This window comes from Pleurotus ostreatus (assembly GCF_014466165.1).
Source record: "Pleurotus ostreatus strain PC9 chromosome Unknown scaffold_8, whole genome shotgun sequence".
Taxonomy (NCBI): domain Eukaryota; kingdom Fungi; phylum Basidiomycota; class Agaricomycetes; order Agaricales; family Pleurotaceae; genus Pleurotus; species Pleurotus ostreatus.
In genome coordinates, this window is record NW_023503163.1 from 917,435 (window position 1) to 937,313 (window position 19,879).

At 50.6% G+C, this 19,879-nt stretch overlaps 10 protein-coding genes across 10 annotated transcripts; 8 read left to right on the forward strand and 2 right to left on the reverse strand.

Moving 5' to 3' along the window:
- Positions 1 to 32: 32 nt before the first annotated feature.
- Positions 33 to 1,992, forward strand: PC9H_010624 (uncharacterized protein; the record flags this gene model as incomplete). Its single annotated transcript, XM_036780117.1, has 2 exons — positions 33 to 685; positions 738 to 1,992. 2 exons carry the CDS (start codon positions 33 to 35, stop codon positions 1,990 to 1,992), a joined length of 1,908 nt encoding a protein of 635 aa, XP_036627500.1.
- A 364-nt stretch (positions 1,993 to 2,356) lies between these two features.
- On the forward strand, positions 2,357 to 3,661 carry PC9H_010625 (uncharacterized protein; the record flags this gene model as incomplete). Its single annotated transcript, XM_036780118.1, has 8 exons — positions 2,357 to 2,515; positions 2,573 to 2,694; positions 2,745 to 2,827; positions 2,879 to 2,999; positions 3,051 to 3,094; positions 3,151 to 3,190; positions 3,250 to 3,498; positions 3,565 to 3,661. The coding sequence occupies 8 exons, from the start codon at positions 2,357 to 2,359 to the stop codon at positions 3,659 to 3,661; spliced, it is 915 nt and encodes a 304-aa protein (XP_036627501.1).
- A 521-nt stretch (positions 3,662 to 4,182) lies between these two features.
- Positions 4,183 to 5,273, forward strand: PC9H_010626 (uncharacterized protein; the record flags this gene model as incomplete). The annotated part of the gene is made up of 3 exons (XM_036780119.1): positions 4,183 to 4,257; positions 4,312 to 4,466; positions 4,523 to 5,273. 3 exons carry the CDS (start codon positions 4,183 to 4,185, stop codon positions 5,271 to 5,273), a joined length of 981 nt encoding a protein of 326 aa, XP_036627502.1.
- A 731-nt stretch (positions 5,274 to 6,004) lies between these two features.
- PC9H_010627 (uncharacterized protein) lies at positions 6,005 to 7,421 on the forward strand (the record flags this gene model as incomplete). The annotated part of the gene is made up of 3 exons (XM_036780120.1): positions 6,005 to 6,286; positions 6,351 to 6,517; positions 6,578 to 7,421. The coding sequence occupies 3 exons, from the start codon at positions 6,005 to 6,007 to the stop codon at positions 7,419 to 7,421; spliced, it is 1,293 nt and encodes a 430-aa protein (XP_036627503.1).
- A 105-nt stretch (positions 7,422 to 7,526) lies between these two features.
- Positions 7,527 to 8,995, reverse strand: PC9H_010628 (uncharacterized protein; the record flags this gene model as incomplete). The annotated part of the gene is made up of 8 exons (XM_036780121.1): positions 7,527 to 7,613; positions 7,670 to 7,942; positions 7,994 to 8,012; positions 8,077 to 8,354; positions 8,413 to 8,432; positions 8,490 to 8,671; positions 8,719 to 8,860; positions 8,914 to 8,995. 8 exons carry the CDS (start codon positions 8,993 to 8,995, stop codon positions 7,527 to 7,529), a joined length of 1,083 nt encoding a protein of 360 aa, XP_036627504.1.
- A 513-nt stretch (positions 8,996 to 9,508) lies between these two features.
- PC9H_010629 (uncharacterized protein) lies at positions 9,509 to 11,948 on the forward strand (the record flags this gene model as incomplete). Its single annotated transcript, XM_036780122.1, has 13 exons — positions 9,509 to 9,590; positions 9,643 to 9,803; positions 9,855 to 9,899; positions 9,951 to 10,108; positions 10,161 to 10,253; positions 10,307 to 10,424; positions 10,475 to 10,595; positions 10,646 to 10,690; positions 10,747 to 10,753; positions 10,806 to 10,880; positions 10,928 to 11,574; positions 11,627 to 11,776; positions 11,833 to 11,948. 13 exons carry the CDS (start codon positions 9,509 to 9,511, stop codon positions 11,946 to 11,948), a joined length of 1,818 nt encoding a protein of 605 aa, XP_036627505.1.
- Positions 11,949 to 12,014: 66 nt separating this feature from the next.
- PC9H_010630 (uncharacterized protein) lies at positions 12,015 to 12,880 on the reverse strand (the record flags this gene model as incomplete). Its single annotated transcript, XM_036780123.1, has 3 exons — positions 12,015 to 12,139; positions 12,189 to 12,600; positions 12,650 to 12,880. The coding sequence occupies 3 exons, from the start codon at positions 12,878 to 12,880 to the stop codon at positions 12,015 to 12,017; spliced, it is 768 nt and encodes a 255-aa protein (XP_036627506.1).
- Positions 12,881 to 13,007: 127 nt separating this feature from the next.
- Positions 13,008 to 14,187, forward strand: PC9H_010631 (uncharacterized protein; the record flags this gene model as incomplete). Its single annotated transcript, XM_036780124.1, has 3 exons — positions 13,008 to 13,103; positions 13,158 to 13,363; positions 13,434 to 14,187. The coding sequence occupies 3 exons, from the start codon at positions 13,008 to 13,010 to the stop codon at positions 14,185 to 14,187; spliced, it is 1,056 nt and encodes a 351-aa protein (XP_036627507.1).
- Positions 14,188 to 15,336: 1,149 nt separating this feature from the next.
- PC9H_010632 (uncharacterized protein) lies at positions 15,337 to 17,134 on the forward strand (the record flags this gene model as incomplete). Its single annotated transcript, XM_036780125.1, has 10 exons — positions 15,337 to 15,410; positions 15,469 to 15,536; positions 15,589 to 15,631; positions 15,686 to 16,060; positions 16,109 to 16,252; positions 16,307 to 16,501; positions 16,564 to 16,668; positions 16,717 to 16,819; positions 16,872 to 16,950; positions 17,007 to 17,134. 10 exons carry the CDS (start codon positions 15,337 to 15,339, stop codon positions 17,132 to 17,134), a joined length of 1,314 nt encoding a protein of 437 aa, XP_036627508.1.
- Positions 17,135 to 18,014: 880 nt separating this feature from the next.
- Positions 18,015 to 19,505, forward strand: PC9H_010633 (uncharacterized protein; the record flags this gene model as incomplete). The annotated part of the gene is made up of 4 exons (XM_036780126.1): positions 18,015 to 18,228; positions 18,277 to 18,381; positions 18,437 to 18,712; positions 18,772 to 19,505. The coding sequence occupies 4 exons, from the start codon at positions 18,015 to 18,017 to the stop codon at positions 19,503 to 19,505; spliced, it is 1,329 nt and encodes a 442-aa protein (XP_036627509.1).
- Positions 19,506 to 19,879: the final 374 nt, after the last annotated feature.

Genomic DNA, 19,879 nt, shown 5'->3' on the forward strand with positions numbered 1-19,879 from the left:
ACCAGCACTGACCACTCCTTCTTTCCTCCGCAATGGGCAACACTAACTCGAATGTGAAGCCCAGGAACTCATCACCAGAGGGGGCCCAGCAACAACCACACAAATCTCTACGCCAGAAGAAAAGATCACTGGAGCTCCCGGATCTCGCCCAGTTGGGATTCACGAATGCTGCGCCCCTTCGACAACCACAGTCGAATCCAATCAATATCCCCTCGAACAATGCGGGGAACGGCGCAGATATAGATGCGGCCGCGGGAAGGAGGCCTTTGCCTGAGGACTTCTCAGCAGCAGATGTGACTTTGTACCCGATGCCGGCAAATCAGCGCCAGGGCAACTACTACCGCTCGGCGAGGAATGACACTCGAGATTTTATGCCACCGTCGAATCAGCAGCGGGGTCGCACTGGCGGCGCTCACTATCATCCATCCATACCATCGGTGCTGAATCTACCGACCCATCAGCCCCAGCCCTTCGTACAGGAGACCGTGTATTCAACTATACCCATGGCCCTCGGGAAAGCTGATGGTCTCGGGGAGATTTTGCAGGACGCTCCCCTGGAGCCGGAGGCTGATCCCATCCACGAACCGGTAAATGTCAAGATCACATGGACTGGTGGGGGTAAAAATGTGCTTCTAGCTAGAGCAGGTGATGATGACTGGAAAGGTCGACAGGAGATGGATCCGGAGTGAGGCTACCTCCTGATCTCTCATGGATACTCTGTGCTGACACGATTGCAGCCCAAATAATAACACCATCTTTACAGCTAACGTATCTCTCCTTCCTGGCACTCACCACATTCGTTTTCTCGTCGACGAGACTTGGCGTGTTGCCGACGACATCCCTACCGCCGTCGATGATCAAGGCACTCTTGCGAACTACGTTGCCGTCCCTATACCAGTGCCAGGCATTACATCGGCACCACCTGCTGCCAAGGTTTCTCCCCCAACTGTGCATCCGTACAAAATGCAGGCAGGACCCAGTTTTTGGAGTGATGATTCCTCGTCCTCCTACCCATCTCAATATAATCATCCTACCATCCCGCACCCAGTCATATCGCAGGACACCCCGCATAATAAGCACGCGCCGCCTGCCTGGACGAGTGTCATCCCACCTGAACTCATAGAAGCCGCACGAGAAGAGGAGACCTACCTTGCTGCATCAGCTGCACCGCATCAAACGGGCTTTATCGCAGCACCCAATATTCCACCCGCCCCGGGTTTACCTCGGCACTTAGATAGACTGATCCTTAATGGGAAAAGCCCGGGCGTTGGTATAGTGAATGGTGGTCGTAGTGGGCGTGCCACTCCCTCTGGTTCTAATAGCGGCAAGCGAGACGGAAAGGAAAGAGACCGTGAACGGGATCGAGAGGGTAGAGACCGGGATAGGGATGCTCGTGGGCGCGACGGAAGGGAGAAGAGCACCCGACGAAAAGAACGCGAACGAGAGCGAGATCGTGGACGAGACGTCCTCCAGCCAATCCCCCCGTTTTCTGGTGGCTCTGACCCCGCGAATTCTGGGCGAACCTTCAATTCTGCAGGGGCGTTAATGGATCTCGCCACAGCGAACAGAAATGCTCCAAATGCTGGTTCGCAATCAGATGTCCCTGCACATATCCCACTCCCAGCGTCCCCCTCGATCCCCGTTGATTCCCCTAAAGTCAAACCTTCCACCGTCACTACCATTTCATCGCAGAGCCATAACAAGACCCCAACTGCGTCAGGCGCGCCGACGCCCAGTCCCCTGAGTTTACCGCCTTCGGCGGCCAACATATCTCAGCCGCTCCCGTCGTCGTCCACCGCCTTACCCTTGCACTTGGATCCATTCTCTGATGGTCCTGGACTCGCGGACGATGCATCCGTCTTGCCCGTACCAAGCCATGTTGTCTTGCAACACCTTAGCACCAGCGCGATAAGGAATGGCGTGTTGGCGGTCGGATGCACGACCAGATATAGGAAAAAGTTCTTGACCATTGTTTATTACAAGCCAACTTAGCGACTTGGCGACCATTGTACCATCATATAGTTCCGCAGCATCGGCGTTGCAAACTCATCTCTTGCTTATACTTGTTGTCCAACATCTTGTACCAAATAGCAGCTCATTTGCAATTCATCTGTGTACGTTACCTCATTTGATCTCGAGTCTCAAGGAATTTGGTCGAACCGCGGTTGTTCCAGCGGAGCACTGCTTACATAAGCCACGGCCCAGTTATGACCATAAGTATGCGTCGATCCTTGGACCTGAAGGAATTAAATTCTTGGCCAACTCTTGTTTCTCTTCCTCATCTTATTTCGGCGACTTCGACGCTGGTGCCGTTCGCCGCTTGCTATCAGCGCGACTCAGCTTTCTCTCAACCATCATGACCACACGACTCGTTCTGGTATCACTATGTCTTCCCTGGTTCTGTCTCGCCGAAACGACCTGGAGTCCGTCTCGTTGGTTTTGGAGACGCGCCACGCGAGATGTGCCATCCGAGGGCTTCCATAATCCCTTAGATAAAGGTGGCAGTATGCTTACGGTGAGTGTCTGCTTGAGGATTTACTGTTGTCAGTGATTGACAGGTCTGTGACGATAGCAAATACCCGTAACATTTCCCGAAGGGCTTGGTGAACCACTGAATGTCATTATCTCGGGGAACTCAGACGAACAGGTCCTCAAAGAGACCGAGACGGACGGTGGCCTCCTGAATTTCTTTCTGTAGGACATGGATACTGCATTCCTCGGTTAATAAACTGACAGAGGCTCAGTTCCTTTGGATTTTCTAGTGAATGCTTAGGACAGCATATGGGCTCCAACCAAGCTGCTAACCTGGGTGACGGGCATGGTTATCGTATGTAGATTTATCTCGCATCTGAAGTCCTCTCACTCCGAGATACGTCAGTGAACGAAACCGCTGTCATTCGATGGAACTATGGGGACCCAGCGTTAGGAGCATGCAAAGAGTCAATAGAAGGCGGAAACCACTTTCGTTATTGGGTGCAGAATGGGCCAGAGGGCAACAGGTGCGTTTGCTGTGTAACTTGGTGCGCCAAGGGCTGACTTCATCATTACAGCGGCTCCATCTTCATGGCCGTCTCCTACGAACTGCCAATATCTCGTGCGTAACATCTCCAGGTGGCCATTGTATCAATTTAACCTTCTTATTTTTGGTAGTCGGACACGATATAGTCGCCAATGGCTATAATTTCGGACGGTGTGTCATACGTCCTTCTGCATCATGCCATCCGCGATGGGCTTACGCTCCTTCATCAGAGATTGGCTGGTGGGGAACATGACCAATACAACTGTCCCAACCGCTGAACTCACAAACACTACGACGTACACCACCAACACTTTTTGGGGTGGCTACACATATTTGAGCGAAATTAAATATGTCTCCGGACTATTATCGAATAGTAGCGATGGTATCAACCACTATATCACTGTCGGCCTCAACGGCACCAACGCCATCGACGGACTTGTCGCCGTTATAACGACAAAGATAACCGCACGACCAGCTTCGTGAGTTACGCCCTCCCTACTGTTGTTCAGATGATCTGATTTCTTGGCATTTTCGTTGTGATACAGGTCGTCCGCTATATGGACTGCTACACCGTTCTCATTATGGACTTGTATATTCATCATATTTGTATCTTCCGCTTCTGCGGTTATTGCCTATGTATAGATTATTGATATAGTTGTAGATCAACTGACTATTCATGATTTTATGCCTTGGATATGTCTTCGCCATCATTATTGCATCCGTATTGGTCTCATAATCCTTCATTTCCTGGACTCCCCAGCTCTTATATCTTAGTACAGCACCAGTTTACGATTCCCATGGTTCTTGAAAGTCGCCACGTTTTTAGGTTGAACGGGATGTTGTTATCCTCAAATTACCTGGACATTGTATGGCCGCGTTGAAGGTGAATAGGGGTTGCCTTGCCTACCACTTTTGGAGACAACAATGAGTAGACGGCACTGAGCGCTCCCTGTCATCTAAGGTTATAATTTACACAATTATGAGTGCCTTGCTCTTTTCTTCCAATGGCTATTATGTTTTGAAGCCGACAGCCAGATAATAGGGCAGTCCACAGATCATGGTTGCTCTGGAGAATCGTCAATGATGTTCATCAACAAATTGGCCGTTAAATACCATGGCCTTGCGTGGGGGTGGCTCACAATCCAATATCCAGACAGAAGAACATGGTCGTTGCTCGAGACTTCAAACAATGCGAGGATGAGGACTACTTTTTTGACGTGGAGGGGGCCTCATTCAAGGTGCGCATTGGGTTAAAATGTTGCCACTCGTTCGCTTTCTAATAGCTTGTGCAGGTCTCACGACGATTACTCGTAGACCACTCATTTGCACTCCCTAAGCTGCTCGCAACGTCTGATGGCGATGTTGGGCGAACACCATGGAATCCTGTGTTGCTACACGGGCATTCCGCCGACCAATTCTCTCTATTCTTGTACTCTCTTTCTCTGCGGTCCGTGAAACTCTCAATCATTGATCTACCATGTTGTTTAACGTTGGAACTACCAGGACACCTCCAAACCCGCTCGGACTTACCATGGAGGACCTTCTCTCCCTCGCGGAACTTTCTCGCCAATACGACGCTCGTTCCTTGAGTGCGTGGGCATTAAAGGGTCTGTTACCCGCACTCCTACTCGTCGCGCGAGACACCGCAAATCCCCCGTCGTCTGCGACTCTCATACGTATCCTGCGGTTAGCTTTAGCTTGCGGGGACGTTCCTCTAGCGAAAATGACGCAAAGTGTATGGGCCGATCGCATACATCGACATGACCTACCACCCGCACCTGCGATAACGTTCGCCGAGAAACATGGGTTGATATTGCTCCAGATACACGCCTACTACGCGCAACTACTCCTCGCATCTCCGTACCTCCCGGATGCACTTCCCGACGACATGCAAGCAACGCTTACTCTGTCGCAGCGCACACATCTTCTTGAGGGCTACTACTCTCTCACATCATACTGGAACCGCCAACGAACCCAGCCGATATCCTTTTCACAGTCACCTGAATGCCCAGCTCATGATCATCGCATATGTATATCAACGTGGCGTAGCAGATGGTCGGTTATGGCAGACTGGCCACTCACATTTGATGACGTAGATGTCCTGCGGCGGCTCACCTTCATGGTAAAGACACTGGAAAACGATAGGATCCTGGAGGTTTGCATGAGCGCGGGTTGTAGACGCGGAGCGTTGGAGGCGTTGCAGCACAAATCCAAGGCACTGGGAGAGAACCTGTGGCACCATTTCGATCTGTGAAAACGAGCACTTACATATACGTATGTCAGATCTTGCACAACATCATATACCCATTGTTGTATATCATCATTAATGAAGACTCGCCTGTTTTCCGCCGATTCGTGGAAATGGCCCGTAGTACTGGTTGGCACGTTCAATTAATCGCAAAGCGATTGCCCTCAACTTGCCCTTCTGTGCTGAGCGTGAGAGTTCTTTGACTTACTTCCAACCATCTTCAGACTCGAGGAATTTCGATTCGGATTATGCATGTACATTATGAACGGCTTCTGTGGCGCAATTCACAGCATGAGGCCTCCAACAGGGTAGATAAGGTGGTGTCTTCATTATTCACGCAAAAGGGAGTATCATCTGAGAGTCCAATGACCCTTTAGAATCTACTTCTTGCTAGCCCGGGTCTATTACCACCAGAACGTTCACACCCTAGCCCTGTGGTGCGGGGGTTATTCCTACCGGTTCTCCGTAAGTACAAGGGGGGATACCGGGAGGAAATCTGAACCCTTGCTTTCAAAAGAAACGTTATGAAACACACGTGTGGGGCTCGTGTTCACCAGGTTCTGTGATTCGTGAACAGGCAGACATCTGCGTGTATCGATCCATCATCCTGAGCACCTATGCCCTAAGGCCTTCGTTTATGAACTCCTAAAAACTCATGTGAGAGCAACAGTGACCGTTTACCGCAACCTCCTTACCCCTTGATTTATAGCTCCTTCGACGTTCCTCTCGGGCATGCAATGATGGCTCGTGGCATGTCATTCACCGACATAGTATCCAAGCCCCTTCGTCTATTACTCAAGATCATCGTTAATTACAGGGGCCCGCGAATCGACAACATCAGCTATTCAGTTCCTTCAAAGCAGGTCGGAGCGATACCGCACATCGAACAGGAGGCCCCTATCATCCCGCTTCTGTATCCGCCACCGTCGAATGCCACCGCCTTCGATGAAGATTACTACAAGTCAGATGGCAACACAGACGGGTTCTGTCTGTTCAAGGTCGAGAATGCGTTATTCAGAGTAAGAGATGTCATGAAAATCTTGACCGGCGACCATACCGACACTGACATTGACCTTTGTGGAGGTTCATCGATTTGTCCTGGCTCGGGATACGTCCGCTTTTGAGTCAATGTTCAAAATGCCCGCACCCCGACCTAAGCTCGGCGACAACAAGAACATTTGCGATGTTCCTGTCGCCCTCACGGATACTGCAGAGCAATTCCGGGACTTGCTTTGGGCGCTGTATGCTTTGTGAGTACTCGAATAATGATAAAAGATTGTTTTATCCGACCTTATCATTCTTGATTTAAGACCAAATGATCTCCACCCACTGGAGGCCAATAGCGATAGGGAGGGTGTTAGCTCAGCTCTCCCCATGAATCGGCTCCTTAACATCGCAGAAATGGCGCACAAGTACGGCTTCGTGTCGTTCGAATCATGGGCGTTGTCCCATATCTATAGACAGTGCCTAGAAGTCTCTGGGCCACTGCACACAGGTTCATCGTCCTTGTGCGCACGAATATCAGATACCGCTTTACGCACTGGGCACCACGGTCTGAGCGAACTTAGTATGGACATACTAGCCCGGCGACTGCTAGATTTTTCGTCCCCAATCGATTTCTATCTTCCGCCAATCCTGGCTATCGCGGAGAAGCACGGTCTACGGAGACTGAAAGGGATGGCACTATATCGACATATCATTATAAGCGAGAGAAGAAGAAAACCTCTATCGAACTCGAACCCATTACTCGGGCTCGACTCTTCGAAGACACCACCGCATGTCCATAAATGCATCGAAGACACCCTAGGCCTCGATAGAACCTCATATCTATCTGCCTATCATTCACTCGTGAACGTCTGGGAACACATTCGCAGCAACGCACCGCCTCTGGAGAATAGCGGCTGTGATAACCATGGAGAATGCCTGACCTGCTGGCAGGAGGTGTGGACACAAGCAGCACAGGCTGCCGAAGCCACGCAGCCTGGCTCTGCGGACGTGCTAAATAGAATTCAAGCTATGAACAAGATCTTGCGCAGGTCGCTCTGGATACATACATCCATTCCTTTGACGTGCGCACTGGCTGCGCTCGAGAGTTGTGTCAATCTACGGGACAGATTGATCGGTAACCTTCCGCAACTGTTTGACGAATTGTAGTACACGCTGCAGGCTCAGCGATTGTACATGTACACATTTATATAAAGTCGAACCAAGAGTAGATACAATGTCATTGCTATATGGAATGATGCATTCGAACGCAGCTCACAACTTCGCTTTCTTCTTTAGCTTGTTTTCGTATTTTTCCTGCAATACGCGTCGTAGGACCTTGCCCGTAGGGTTTTTGGGTATCTGAGGGGGTCAACAAGATCAGTAGTTTGCAACAAAACACAGAAAGGAGGACGAACATTGTTGACAATTTCTATTCCCCCACGAAGCCATTTATATTTGCTAAGGTTGGCTTCATGCCATACTTCGAGTGCCCTGATGACCCCCTGGGGTCCTAGCTTTTTCCCAGCATCGCTCAGGACAACCCACGCACGAGGCACTTTCTCGTCAGAAGTACGCCCTCCGCTGACGCCAGCGACAGTGGCATCGACAATAAGTTTATCGGGATGCTCGAGGAGGACGTTTTCAATCTCCACCGGTGATACCTGACTGCCCGAGACCTTCAATGTATCCTAAAAAGATACGCTGAGGACCTTTTGAACAAAGAACACTCTCGGACTAACCTTCGCCCGGTCCGCAAAACTATAATCCATCAATGAGTCATTTAAGTAGCTACATGATAGTCAAGCGAAGAGAATATGCTCACAAGAAATAATGGTCCTCTGTGATCCTGAACGAATCACCGGTGTGAAGCCAGCCGTCGATGAATGTACTCTTCGTGGCGCTGTCGTTGTTCCAGTATCCCAGAGCAATGTTGCCACCACGAAGCCACAGTTCGCCAGGTTCATTCACATCGGCTTCTGTGCCGTCTTCGCGCACGGTGCGAGCCTCAAGGCCGGGCAGAAGCAAGCCTGTTGACCCGATGATAGTCCTCGCCTTCCCATCCAATGTGCCAGGGAACGGTTGACCAATGGCAGCAATCGTCTGAGGCACAAAGGGTAAAGATCTCGTATCTAGAGTTTGAAGGCGAAGGTAAACATACGCATTCGGACATCCCATAACCTGGGGCGGATAGATATGGTCAGAGAGGCAACGACGCGAGGATTAGGAAGGGATTACCCTCGAATACATGAATTTCTTTCTTTAAGAGTTTTGGAACTTTCTCCGATAAATCCGGGGGCAGATACGCGGCGCCAGAGTTGATGGATATGACAGAGCTCCAGTCGGCTTTCTGAGCCTTAGGGCTGTTCACTATTTGATATATAACAGAGGGAATAAGGGGCAGATGCGTAATGCGATACCTGCGAGGTCATCAGCAACTGTGAGGAACGTTGGGAATGGAAATTACTTTGAGATAGCAGTGAAAGCTAGATCGAGATTCCACCGAGGCAAGATCACCACAGTTACGGGGGTTAAGAATGGCCGGAATGAGAAGGCGTGTAATCCATATGTGTGATGGAATGGCAAGAAGGCCAAAAATATGGGAAGGCCTTCGGGGGTGGTTGTCGTTATTGGGACCTTTATGTAGATTAGGTGTCTTCACGCGCGAATGGGTAGGTCCTCTGCGTTTGAGGCGCCTCTGGGACGATGTTGACGGATGTGATAGCCTGGAATCGGTCAAACATATTTCTCGGACCCGGAAAGACTTGCTGGCACCGATGTACAAGGTACATACGCCAGCCTGCGAGGGGCATTGAAGAATCTACAGGCAAGGACGCAGTTGTCTGCACCTGGTCCCCTGATCTAAAATACTTGGTTTCGACAGTCCTCCCTCTTTCAAGTGTTCAACACCTTGGTCAGAGCATCGCCAGAATCCCGTGATGCCGTACTTCAATACTTCTACACTGTAATATCCCTCAATGTCAAGCGTGCAGGCATGCAGGCAGGTCCCATCATTTTATTCCCTTGCGTATACCTCAAATACTACATTTCACAGGTAGAACCTGACACTGTCGCGTCGGATAGTTTCGTGGTCAACTTGCAAAGTTTGCTGTATCGATTTGCTGAGCCCTTCATCGACGCTAACTACAGTAAAGTGTGTGCTTTCACTATCAATATCGACCCTTCTAACTCGATCGCTCGCGTCCCACTATAAGATGAATCGCATCGATCCCTTGTTTTATGCGAACACCACCCGCATGGATCTGAGCGATGAGACCAGAATAAAGGCCACGAGCGAGGAGGCCAACGAATGGGCGGGAAAAAATAAGAGTCCAAACAGTGAGCTCGTTATCTTGCGTTCTGTCTAATACATCCACCGACACCGACCTAGCCCCTTCCCCGAATTTCATCTCCCATATCTTCTATTTGACTGCTGCCATGTCGCATTACGGATATCTGAAAACAATATCAACGTACAACGACCTCAGTAAGGTCATGGAAGAGATGCAACGGCATCTAGATATGCTGACTGGTGATGGATCATGGAGGAATGTACGTTTGGTCACTGTCTTCCTTGCTCCTTAAATTCGACCATGACACCAGGGACCAAGACAAGCACGCATAGAAGCTGCCATCAAACTCACAAAGGTACGCGTGTCAAGACACAGACAATACCCAATACAAACGACTTGTAATTAGGATGAAATAACCAAAGTCAAGGCGCAGCAACTTTCGTTCGAGGTACAGCTCTTAGACCCGGAGCTCGTTTTCCAATCGATCGGCTTCACAACCTTCCTCTCTGTATGGTTAATCCGACAAGCTGACCCTAGGAAGACCCATCCATCGCCCGTCGTCGAGTGCGTTTGATCTCTGCTCAATCATATCTAGACTCTCACAACGACCGTAAAGATTGCCCCTGCCACAAGAAGTGCCCATGTCATTCAGGGTGTTGCCTGAATATCTGGTCGAGGATATTGTGGATTATCTCGTCTTCGCCGTGCGGTGCGTCTGTTGTCGTGATCAACGAGAGGCGTGCTGAAGTCGATCAACGACAGTAACGTACCAGAGAGCTTTGCTCTCTCAGGCAAGACCGAAGTCATGCAATTTATCCTAACATTCCTCACATCTACGTGGTATATCAAGAACCCTTTCCTCAAGTCCAAAATCAACGATGTAACTTGCATCTGCGTGTGATGACCAGCATGTCCTAATTGAACTCACAGGTTCTCTTCATGGCAATCTGGCCTTATGGTCGAGAACGCAACGGTATCTTGGGAAGCATGTTGAACACTCATCCCATGGCATTGAAGCACCTGATGCCGGCTTTGATGCATTTCTATATTGGTGCAGTACATGCTCATTCTCCGACGAATGCTTGAACTAACGTATTCCAGAGGTCGAGCAAACTGGTGCTAGCTCTCAGTTCTATGATAAATTCAGTGCGTGCCATCTTTCATCCCTTCGAGTTCTTGATCGTGAATTAGTACTTGAATAGACGCACGGTGGGCCACTCGTATTAATAATGCTATTGTCCATTATCTGACACCTTCGTAGTCGGAACATATCATTCGTCCTTAAGGCTATCTGGGACAACCCGGTACACAGAGAAGCTTTGAACGTGGAAGCGAAGTGAGTCGACTCTCATCTTGCTCTTGCCTAACTCAACCCTTCCTAAGGAACGTCGACAAATTCGTTCGCTTCGTCAACCTCATGATCAACGACGTAACATACCTTCTGGATGAATCCTTGAGTGAACTCACTCAGATCCACAACATCCAAGTCGAGATGGACGACAAGGCAACATGGGAAAGCCAAACACCGGAACACCGTCGGGAGCGCGAAAGCACACTTCGATCGTTAGAACGCCATGCATCGAGCTACACGACGCTGGGGCGCTCAACTGTCGAGCTTCTGAAGTTATTCACTGCTCAGACAAAAACGCCTTTCATGATGCCCGAGATCGTCGATCGACTTGCTGCAATGTTAGATTACAATTTAGATGCCTTAGCCGGACCTAGGTGCCAGGACTTGAAGGTTCGGGACGCCGAGAAACTACGGTTCAATCCACGAGCGTTACTCAGCGATATCTTGCAAGTGTTTCTGAATCTCGCAGATCAGCCCGAGTTCGTCTGCGCCGTCGCCGGTGATGGTAGGAGTTACAAGAAAGAACTCTTCGAGCGCGCGGCCGACATTGCCATCCGGAGGACGTTGAAATCGGTGACGGAGATCGAGAAGTTGCGTTTGTTCGTTGTGAAGGTCGAGGAAATGAAGGCGACGCTTGAGGCAGAGGAGGACCTTGGAGAGGTTCCTGATGAATTCTTGGGTGAGACTTACGCACGTACGTTCCACAATGAACGATGCTGATGACTGCATAGATCCCCTAATGTTCACCGTGATGCGTGATCCGGTGATCCTGCCTTCATCGAAGACCACACTCGACCGGTCCACGATTAAGTCACATCTACTGTCGGACTCCAAGGACCCGTTCAATCGGGCTCCTCTTTCCATTGAAGACGTGATACCAAGTATGCCTTCTTTTCACGTCGTTGCTGGTGGCCACTGACCTCAGAATCTTGCACAGATACGGAGTTGAAAGCACAGATTGATGCTTTCCTAACCGAGCGAAGGAAGAACAGCGGAAGTTTTCAACAACCCCAAGACAGCAACGTCAATATTCCCAAGATGGAGGTCGATTGATTGGGTTAATTGACCTCAGATAATATTTGACCAACTTGGACTATACAATATCATTAAAGGCGTGATCTACCGCTTCTTCTTCTTGGTAGTACCCCGAGATGTAGTTTTAGTTGCTCGTCCGCGAGTTGATACTGTTCCCTTCTTCTTCGCCCCTTTCGGACGGCCGCGAGCAGGCCTCGACGATGACGGTGCTAAGGCCGATGTTAAGCAGCAAGGAAGGTAAATATTGGTAGAACTTACATGGTGATGCGTCTTGTTCTGCCTCGTCCTCTTCGCCGTCCTCTGTGCCTGCGTCTGTTCCTGTCATCACACTGTCTCTTGGAGTAGGGGGGATACCTTCATCACCACTTTGAGTCAATGCGCTGCTGTCACTTTCCGCCACAAGTCCCGCTCTTTCAAGGTTGTTGCGTCTCGTCCGCTTTCTTTTGGGTGGGGGGACTGGAGACGGGCTGCGAGTGGAAGGCTCCGACGGTGTATTCCTCAAACGTCGCCTGATGATGAGGGACTCCGTGATCTCGTCTGAAGGCAAGGAAAATTCTTCCCGAAAGAATTGGTGATCGTTTAGATTGTCCGATGGCGAAGGTGATGGGATTTGGCTTGGAGTTGAATTGTTCGAACCCGACGCTTCGAGATAATGGTCGGCCTCTATGTCCTGGGCAAGTTCAAGATGGGAGCCTTGGGGAGAGGCTAAAGCAACGCACAATATTCTCCAGCGCGTCCATATCCCAACAACTCCTCAATTTCTGCCATATGTCGTCCGGGGGTATCAGACGACCTGTGTCTTTGTAGATCGCATTGCGAATGGTCAGGACATGGAAATGACGATGGATTCCAACTGGTCTTGCACGCATTATCGACCTAAAGAGCGTGATCTCCCCTTCGACGGTGTCAAGGAAAGCCGAAGGGGAGAATTCACTGTCGTTGATGGTCATTTGAGAGTTTAGTTGGACAGGAGTCGTGACATTCTCGTTACGGGCGCTAGTGCTAGTCAGGGGCCAGTCTGGACGAGTCTCGAGTGAAGGTCAGTCAGACGTTTATCACCCTCTCCCTCACACTCTCATGGAAGAATCCCTTGTGCCGATATACATCAGAGACCTTGAATACTACATAGACGATGGAAATGTCATCCTCCTCGTCGAGGCCACTCTTTTCAAGGTAATTTCTCTGATCTCATAACCCTCAGCGGGTTGCTTAGTTTCATGGATACAGGTCCATCGCTCGATGCTCATGAAGGACGAATCAGTATTCTGCGGAATGTTTTCCTTGCCTTCTGAAAACAACTTCGAATCATCTGGGGCCTCCACCATTCCGGTGGAGAGATCTTCCATGGACGGCCAGAGCGACGAGTCCCCAATACGCCTGCCAGAGATCACTGCAAGTCAATTCCGTGCATTGCTTTGGTCGCTGTATGCACTGTAAGTGTTATCTGAAGCTTTACAAGACCCGTGGGATTGGGGAATCAAGATCTGACTATCTCCGCAACAGGCCTGCTGACTTGGTAGCTACTGCAGAGACACAACCACAAGAACATCGATTCATCGATCTGGCGACGATATCGCACAAATACCAGTTCATTACAATGGAAAAGTGGGCACTAAACACTTTGGTAGCGCTCTACATCCATCAGGGCTGCGCGTACGACATGCTTGATAGATTGACTGCCGTAGCTGTCATGTGCGATTACAAGCCGTTATTGGATATCGTCCTGGGCCAATGGAGGCGATCAATTGGTGAGGGATTTGGGCTACTCAATGCTGCAGAGGTCTTTCAACGACACGGCCTACATGATCTCCTCGGATTGACTTACCTCGCCCTTCTGCGCAAGAAACGACATGAATGGCCAGCCGATAACAAACACGTTATAAGACTTCTAAATGGGTATTACAATCTTGTACAGGAATGCAGCTCGTTGCCGAACACGCCCCCTCACTTTGAACACGCTACCACCTGCACATCTGCCCCCCGTTGTGGAGAAAATTGGAGAAAGACATGGAAGCGCGTTATCATAGAGATACACACCGGGAAGCTTGGAAAGGCAGCTCAGGTCTATCGGTTTGACCTCCCGGGTCAATTTTCCCTAGCGCTGAGCGTGTTCCAAGCCATCGTCGACGATTCTATTCCGGAACATGGGGGTCTGGACAAGATGGTCAAAGAATGCCGCTTAAACGCGTTGGATGCGACAAGAACGAAGGCGAAGGATGTGCAAGGCAACCTCATTACCTATTTTTCTGACTTGTAGGCTCTCGCTTCGACGACAGCTTGCAACACGTGCACCTCATGATCAGCGCGCTGCGTACGCGAGGTTCTGATGTTTGCAGACGAGTAATAAATACCTCGCAACATCAACTACACCTTGTCAAATCCCCCAGATCATTCAGCACCCTCCGCCCGTCGTCTACATCGTTTGCTATTCAGGCGACGCTGTACCATGCCCGATTTGCTTGCAGATCCAGCTCTGACCATATTTGGGTTTTCCGTTCTCCTGCCACTGGCATTCTCGCTCCTCGCCAAACCTTACTCCCCATCACCGCGAAGTCACTATCAGTTATCCCACCAATCATCTCGCGGTTCCAAGAAGAAAAGACGACTTCATTTCCCACTCGAATGTCTACCTAATGAGATCATCCTGATTCTTCTTTCCACTGCCGTTGCTTCTGACGCGAGCGGAGGTGCTGGAACCTACCGGACTCTGCTACTCACATCACGCCGGCTCCACCTATTAGCAAGCCGAACATGTCTGCCTTTCGTCGACGTTCACCTTCGGACATCGGATGCATTGAAATCTTTCCATCGCTTTGTTCTATCCGACTGTGACCGTGCTCTATCTGTCCGCCATCTCCGGATAGAACCTTTCATTCCCTTGTCGGCCTACGAGCAAGACTCGGTCTGCACGTTTATCGTACAGTCCTGTCGCAACGTGCTTTACCTCGAGTGCCACGGACGCGTTCTGAAGAGGGCTATATCCAAGACGCAACCCTTCGTGCACAAACGGTGTAGGCGCCTCTTGGTGTGGACCAGGGGCGAGTACATGGGCGCTTACAGTATGGAGCAGTTTGAAGAGCAGGGCACGCTCGTAAAATTTTGCTAAGTTGTGGAGGCCCCGAGGGGGCGTTCTCCACTGCTACGTCACCCCTTTGCGCTGATGCGCACACGCAGTAATTTGGCAGACCCAGTCACTCACCGTATTAACCGTACACCACGTCACGCTCACCGACAACCTTATATAACGCGCTCACCACCTGGACATCCTACAACTAAATACCCTCCGTAAGCCCCCCTTCTTCGCGGTACTCCCCTGCTGATCGCCCGATTGAAGATCATGAACGGACAACCTCCAGCACCAAATGCACTCTTCCACCATCGTCGCTCCGAAAGGCGGCTTTCGCAGATGGCGCACAATCGACCGGTTTTACCAACAAGGAGGCCCTCAATTGACCCCGCCCGTCTCGTCCCTATGGACAAGTGTGTTTGCTTTGCTTAGATTGCCTCATTGTCCCCTAATTGAATCCGACGCGGTCAGGATAGTCCGTCTAAAGGGCAAGGCCGATTTCAAAGTCGTTTTCATTGGCGCAGGAAATATTATGTTTGGTTCGTGTTGATCGGCCCTTCTTGTTCGGACTCGCTCTGACAAGCTGCCCAGGTTCCGATGAGGGACCTTGGAATCATTCGTTCAGATTGGAGCAGTGAGTCAAATCCTACGTCACCCGGAGATGTGGGCTTAGCAAGTCGCCACATAGTAAACTTGGGCGACGCCTCAAGGTCGACGCGATCATCGATCCAAATATAGAACGGGCTCTGTCTGTCATACAAGAAAAGTGCGATATGTTCGTCGTTTCGGCGTACGAGGATACTCGGGTTTTCCGGACCCTCGAGGAATACACGCAGGCTATGGTTAATCAAGAGAAACCCCGCGCCTTCGTTGTGGGGAGTCCTGCCCAATTCCGGGGCACGATGAGACCGGGACGTGATGTCGAGATGCAAATTCTGAGGGACTTTCCCGGGGTTGCCATCTTCGTCGAGAAGCCGGTGGCCACAGGACCATTGTCCGAAATCGACGACGTGTTCACAGTCAGTAAAGTTCTCAGTGAATCAAGGACACTATGCTCAGTGGGGTTGGTCTTTCTTTTTCTCTCGTATGTCCTTTGCCAAGCGTTTCTCAGGTACATGCTTCGATATCTTCGAGCAGTCCAGAAGATGAAGCAAATCATTCAAGATAATGATTTAACCGTCATGGCTACCGTAGCTCGGTATGCTACAGCCTACGAAGCCATCAACAAACCAGACTGGTGGGACAAGTCGAAAAGGTAACCGCATCTTCACTAGATAATGTATTCAACCTGACACCTTGCTTCACTCAGTTACGGCCCCATCGTAGAGCAAGGCACGCACTTTTGTGACCTGTCTCGATATTTTGGCGGAGATGTCGATATTTCTTCTGTCTCTGCGCACTCCCTCGATTGGGACGAGAAAGCTGGTCGCCTTTCGAAAATGAAGATTGACGAAAGCAAGATTGCCCCAGACAATAGGATCCCGAGGGTGACTGCGGCGACATGGTGAGCCTGCCTTTGCTTCCATTTTCGCTTAACGCCCTAACCGTCATTGCGATGTGATACAGGAAATACGACAACGGTGCAGTTGGCAGCTTTACGCATATGGTAGCGCTTCAGGGCTCGAATTATAGTTGCGAGTTCGAGGTATATACTGATGGTTATGAACTCAAGTGAGTTGCTGGCAGCCCTATATTTGCCCTGCCTAATTGCGCACCTAGACTCGTTAACCCGTATGTGCAACCCGTGCTGATTATCCGCCAACCTGGCGACGACCACGAGTCGAAACTCAGGTTTCCTGACGACGATCCCTTTTTCTCAGAGGTGCGCTGATCTCGCCGCATGCGCAGCTTTCGTTTCTAAATCGCACCTCTAGATTTCCAATTTTGTGGATTTGGTTGAGGACGTGAAGGATTCCAATTCTTCCCCGCCTGAAATCCTCAGCTCGTATGAAGGTAAAGGGACAAACCCGAGCGTGACATGCTTCGTTTGCTAAATACGTGGTTGACAGATGCGTGTCGCTCCTATGAGTTGTCATGGGCGATTCGAGAGGCCAGCGAACGATCCAGAGACGATCGTCTGGAAGCTTTGGAGTTGGCCGAGCCCAAAGCCAACGGCAAGGTCAATGGGGTCCATTAGCTTGATGTTTTATGGCGCCATTTCATTTTCCCTCCCTGAACTCAGTCCGAACTCGATTTCAACTACACAAAGGATGTATTGATACGTAGTGTACACTAGAAATCAATAGTATGCTGTGCGAGCACGCCGTCTGTTGACCTCGTGCCAATAGGCTTTTGGTAAGGCACCGATGCCTCGACTGGTGTAATGACGGCTTTACATTTCCGCCCCGTTTCGACCGCCGCAAGCACACGGCCAGTGGCGCCCATTAAGAGTTACTCCAATGATGATTCGTTTATGTAGTACGTGGGGGCTTTGAGCTGCTTTGAGACACTCAGGATCAGAAATCAGCGACGCCGCCGAATTTCGTGAATCAATGATGCTTGTCTGGTGCCAGGGCCTCGTGAGCGTCGACCTTGTCACCGCGTGGTCGCCAAATTTTGGACTGGGCAAAGGAAGGCGAAAGAGGGGACTACAGCACAGGGTTTCACGTACGCTGTATCAGCGCAAGACCGTACGGGCACAATCAAACGGCGATTTTGGCCTTGTGTGTTCGAGAATGTGAAAAGCAACGAAATTGAGAGTTCTCTCACGGTGGTGACAGGGGTCCTTCGGAGATACTGTGGGAAACTTTGGAGTTGCTTCTGAATCTGTGTTGAAGGTCACCACGCTCTTGCCCTGCTCGCCGTTCCTTCCATCCCCGCCCTCGTCGCTCTCGTCGTCGCCGTCGTGTCCAACAGCAGCGACGCCACTAATTCCCTGCGGTGTGCCCGACCCCCATAGCCCAGCCCGTCAGATAATGCGATTTTAGACCGCCTACATTCCACACTTCCAATAATCTCGTATCGTGTCCCAATTCCCTCATCCTCCTCGCATCGTTCGTGCCACAAATCTTACTTCAATGCCATCCTCTCCATCGTTTCTCGAGCTCTGGCCGGCCCAAACTGTTGCTGCTGTCGACGCCGTCTCCGTATCACCTCCTTCGCCCTCCCCCCCACCCCAACGCCCTAGATCACCCAAAAGACGCAGGATAAGCGAGATTTATGGAATAGAGCCGGCCACCGGAACGTCGTCCAAGTGGGCCAGGCAGCTGGTGACTGACCAGGCCGAAGTCGGTTCGTAGCTACGTTTTCCCACTCAACGCGTTTCTGACGTGACAATAGCGGAGGCGAAATCACGGTGTCAGTTTTTGTCGGGCAACGATATAATTTCTTGTTTTCCTACAAGCGACTCGCTCATTCCTCAACATGAATGGGCAACCTTTGTTTGTACGTTGACCTTTCTTGGGAACTCCTTTACGTTGCTAGACGTAATCTTTCACAGGGAATTCACGCCGACCAGAGCTCACGCAGTTCAACCGAGTAGACATATTCCTTTTCCGTGGCGACTCGCTCCAACAACTCCTGCACTTTCGCAACGTCATCAATCCCGTAGACCAAGCTGGATCAATAACTGCCCAAGTGAACGACACATGGTTTGGAAGTGATGGCCTGAAATGGGATGGTCGAAACGTTTCATATCCCTTCTACTGGGTTATCACGCGAAGTGACAAGGAACTAGATGGCTCTCAGCTCCCACAGTCGACTTTCAGAGCAGTTCGTAAGTCATTACCTCGCTCCATTTGCTTGATTGCAGCTAACCGACCATGCCATGATAAGAAACAACGGTTGCTGATTCAGTTGCTGCCGCCATTGCCTCGAGCTCCGCTGCTGCTGCTGCGGCATCGTCCTCGTCATCAGCCCTAGCGGCGTCGGCTTCGGCGGCGTCGACCTCTTTCTCAGGAACAAGTACCGGAACCTCCCCCGTTGCGACAGGATCGTCCAATGGATCCCTTCAACCAGGCTCGAATGATTCGTCCTTTCCCAAGTGGGCGATTGCGGTCATCGTGATCCTTGGGTTTCTCGCGATAGCTGCAACATGCATTCTCGTCTTCCTCATCATTCGGCGAATGCGAAGACGAAACTCGGAGTTTGGCTCAAACCGAAATTCCATGGGCTCGGCATCTCCTATGATAGAACACCCCGCCGGAAACCCTCAGTCCCCTCTGCTCGCTGGAGGTGTCGCCAGGCAAACATCGTCTGTCGGTCAGCGAGCTCCAAGTATCGTCTCTCCCGACGGGGCTTCTGAGGTGAGTAGGGCGAACTCGGCGGACCAAGGACCCTTTTCAGGTGCGGATGCTGCAATCATGGCCCAAGCCTTTCGGACGGCGTTGCGGAAACCGGATTTCGCGGATCAGCCAGTTGAAGAGGGAGAACCTGAAGCCCCGCAAAGAGATGTTCTGAGTAGAGAACTGGCAGAGGAAGGACGAGATTTGCGCAGCGTCAGCTCGTCGAGAGGGGTCAAAGTGGAAACGCTAAGCGATCAAGAAGGCACAATCCAGGATCACAGATGATGTATTCTCGGCCTTATCGCTTTGCTTTTTCTTCTCGTCTCTTTTGGGTTTTGGTTGGATGGATGCAGCTTTTGTGTGTATGTTGTGTCCTATTTCTTGGCGGCTTCAAACCGTCCAACCTTCTTGGCGAAAGCTCTTCATCTTACTTCACCACAAAGACCTTCGATACAGTCACGTACCTCCACTGTATCGAAGCGCCTGCCCCCTTGGCTCCTTGCTTGTTTTCGTCGCCGTCCTGCCGACCCACTCACAACCTATTTCCTCAACCTCCCGCCTACTTCTCTCCGTATCCCCACTGTGAAAGATTTGGACTGGACCCGTTTACCTACAAGTTATTTTTATTTTTCCGTGTCTATCGTTTCCGTCGTGTACCA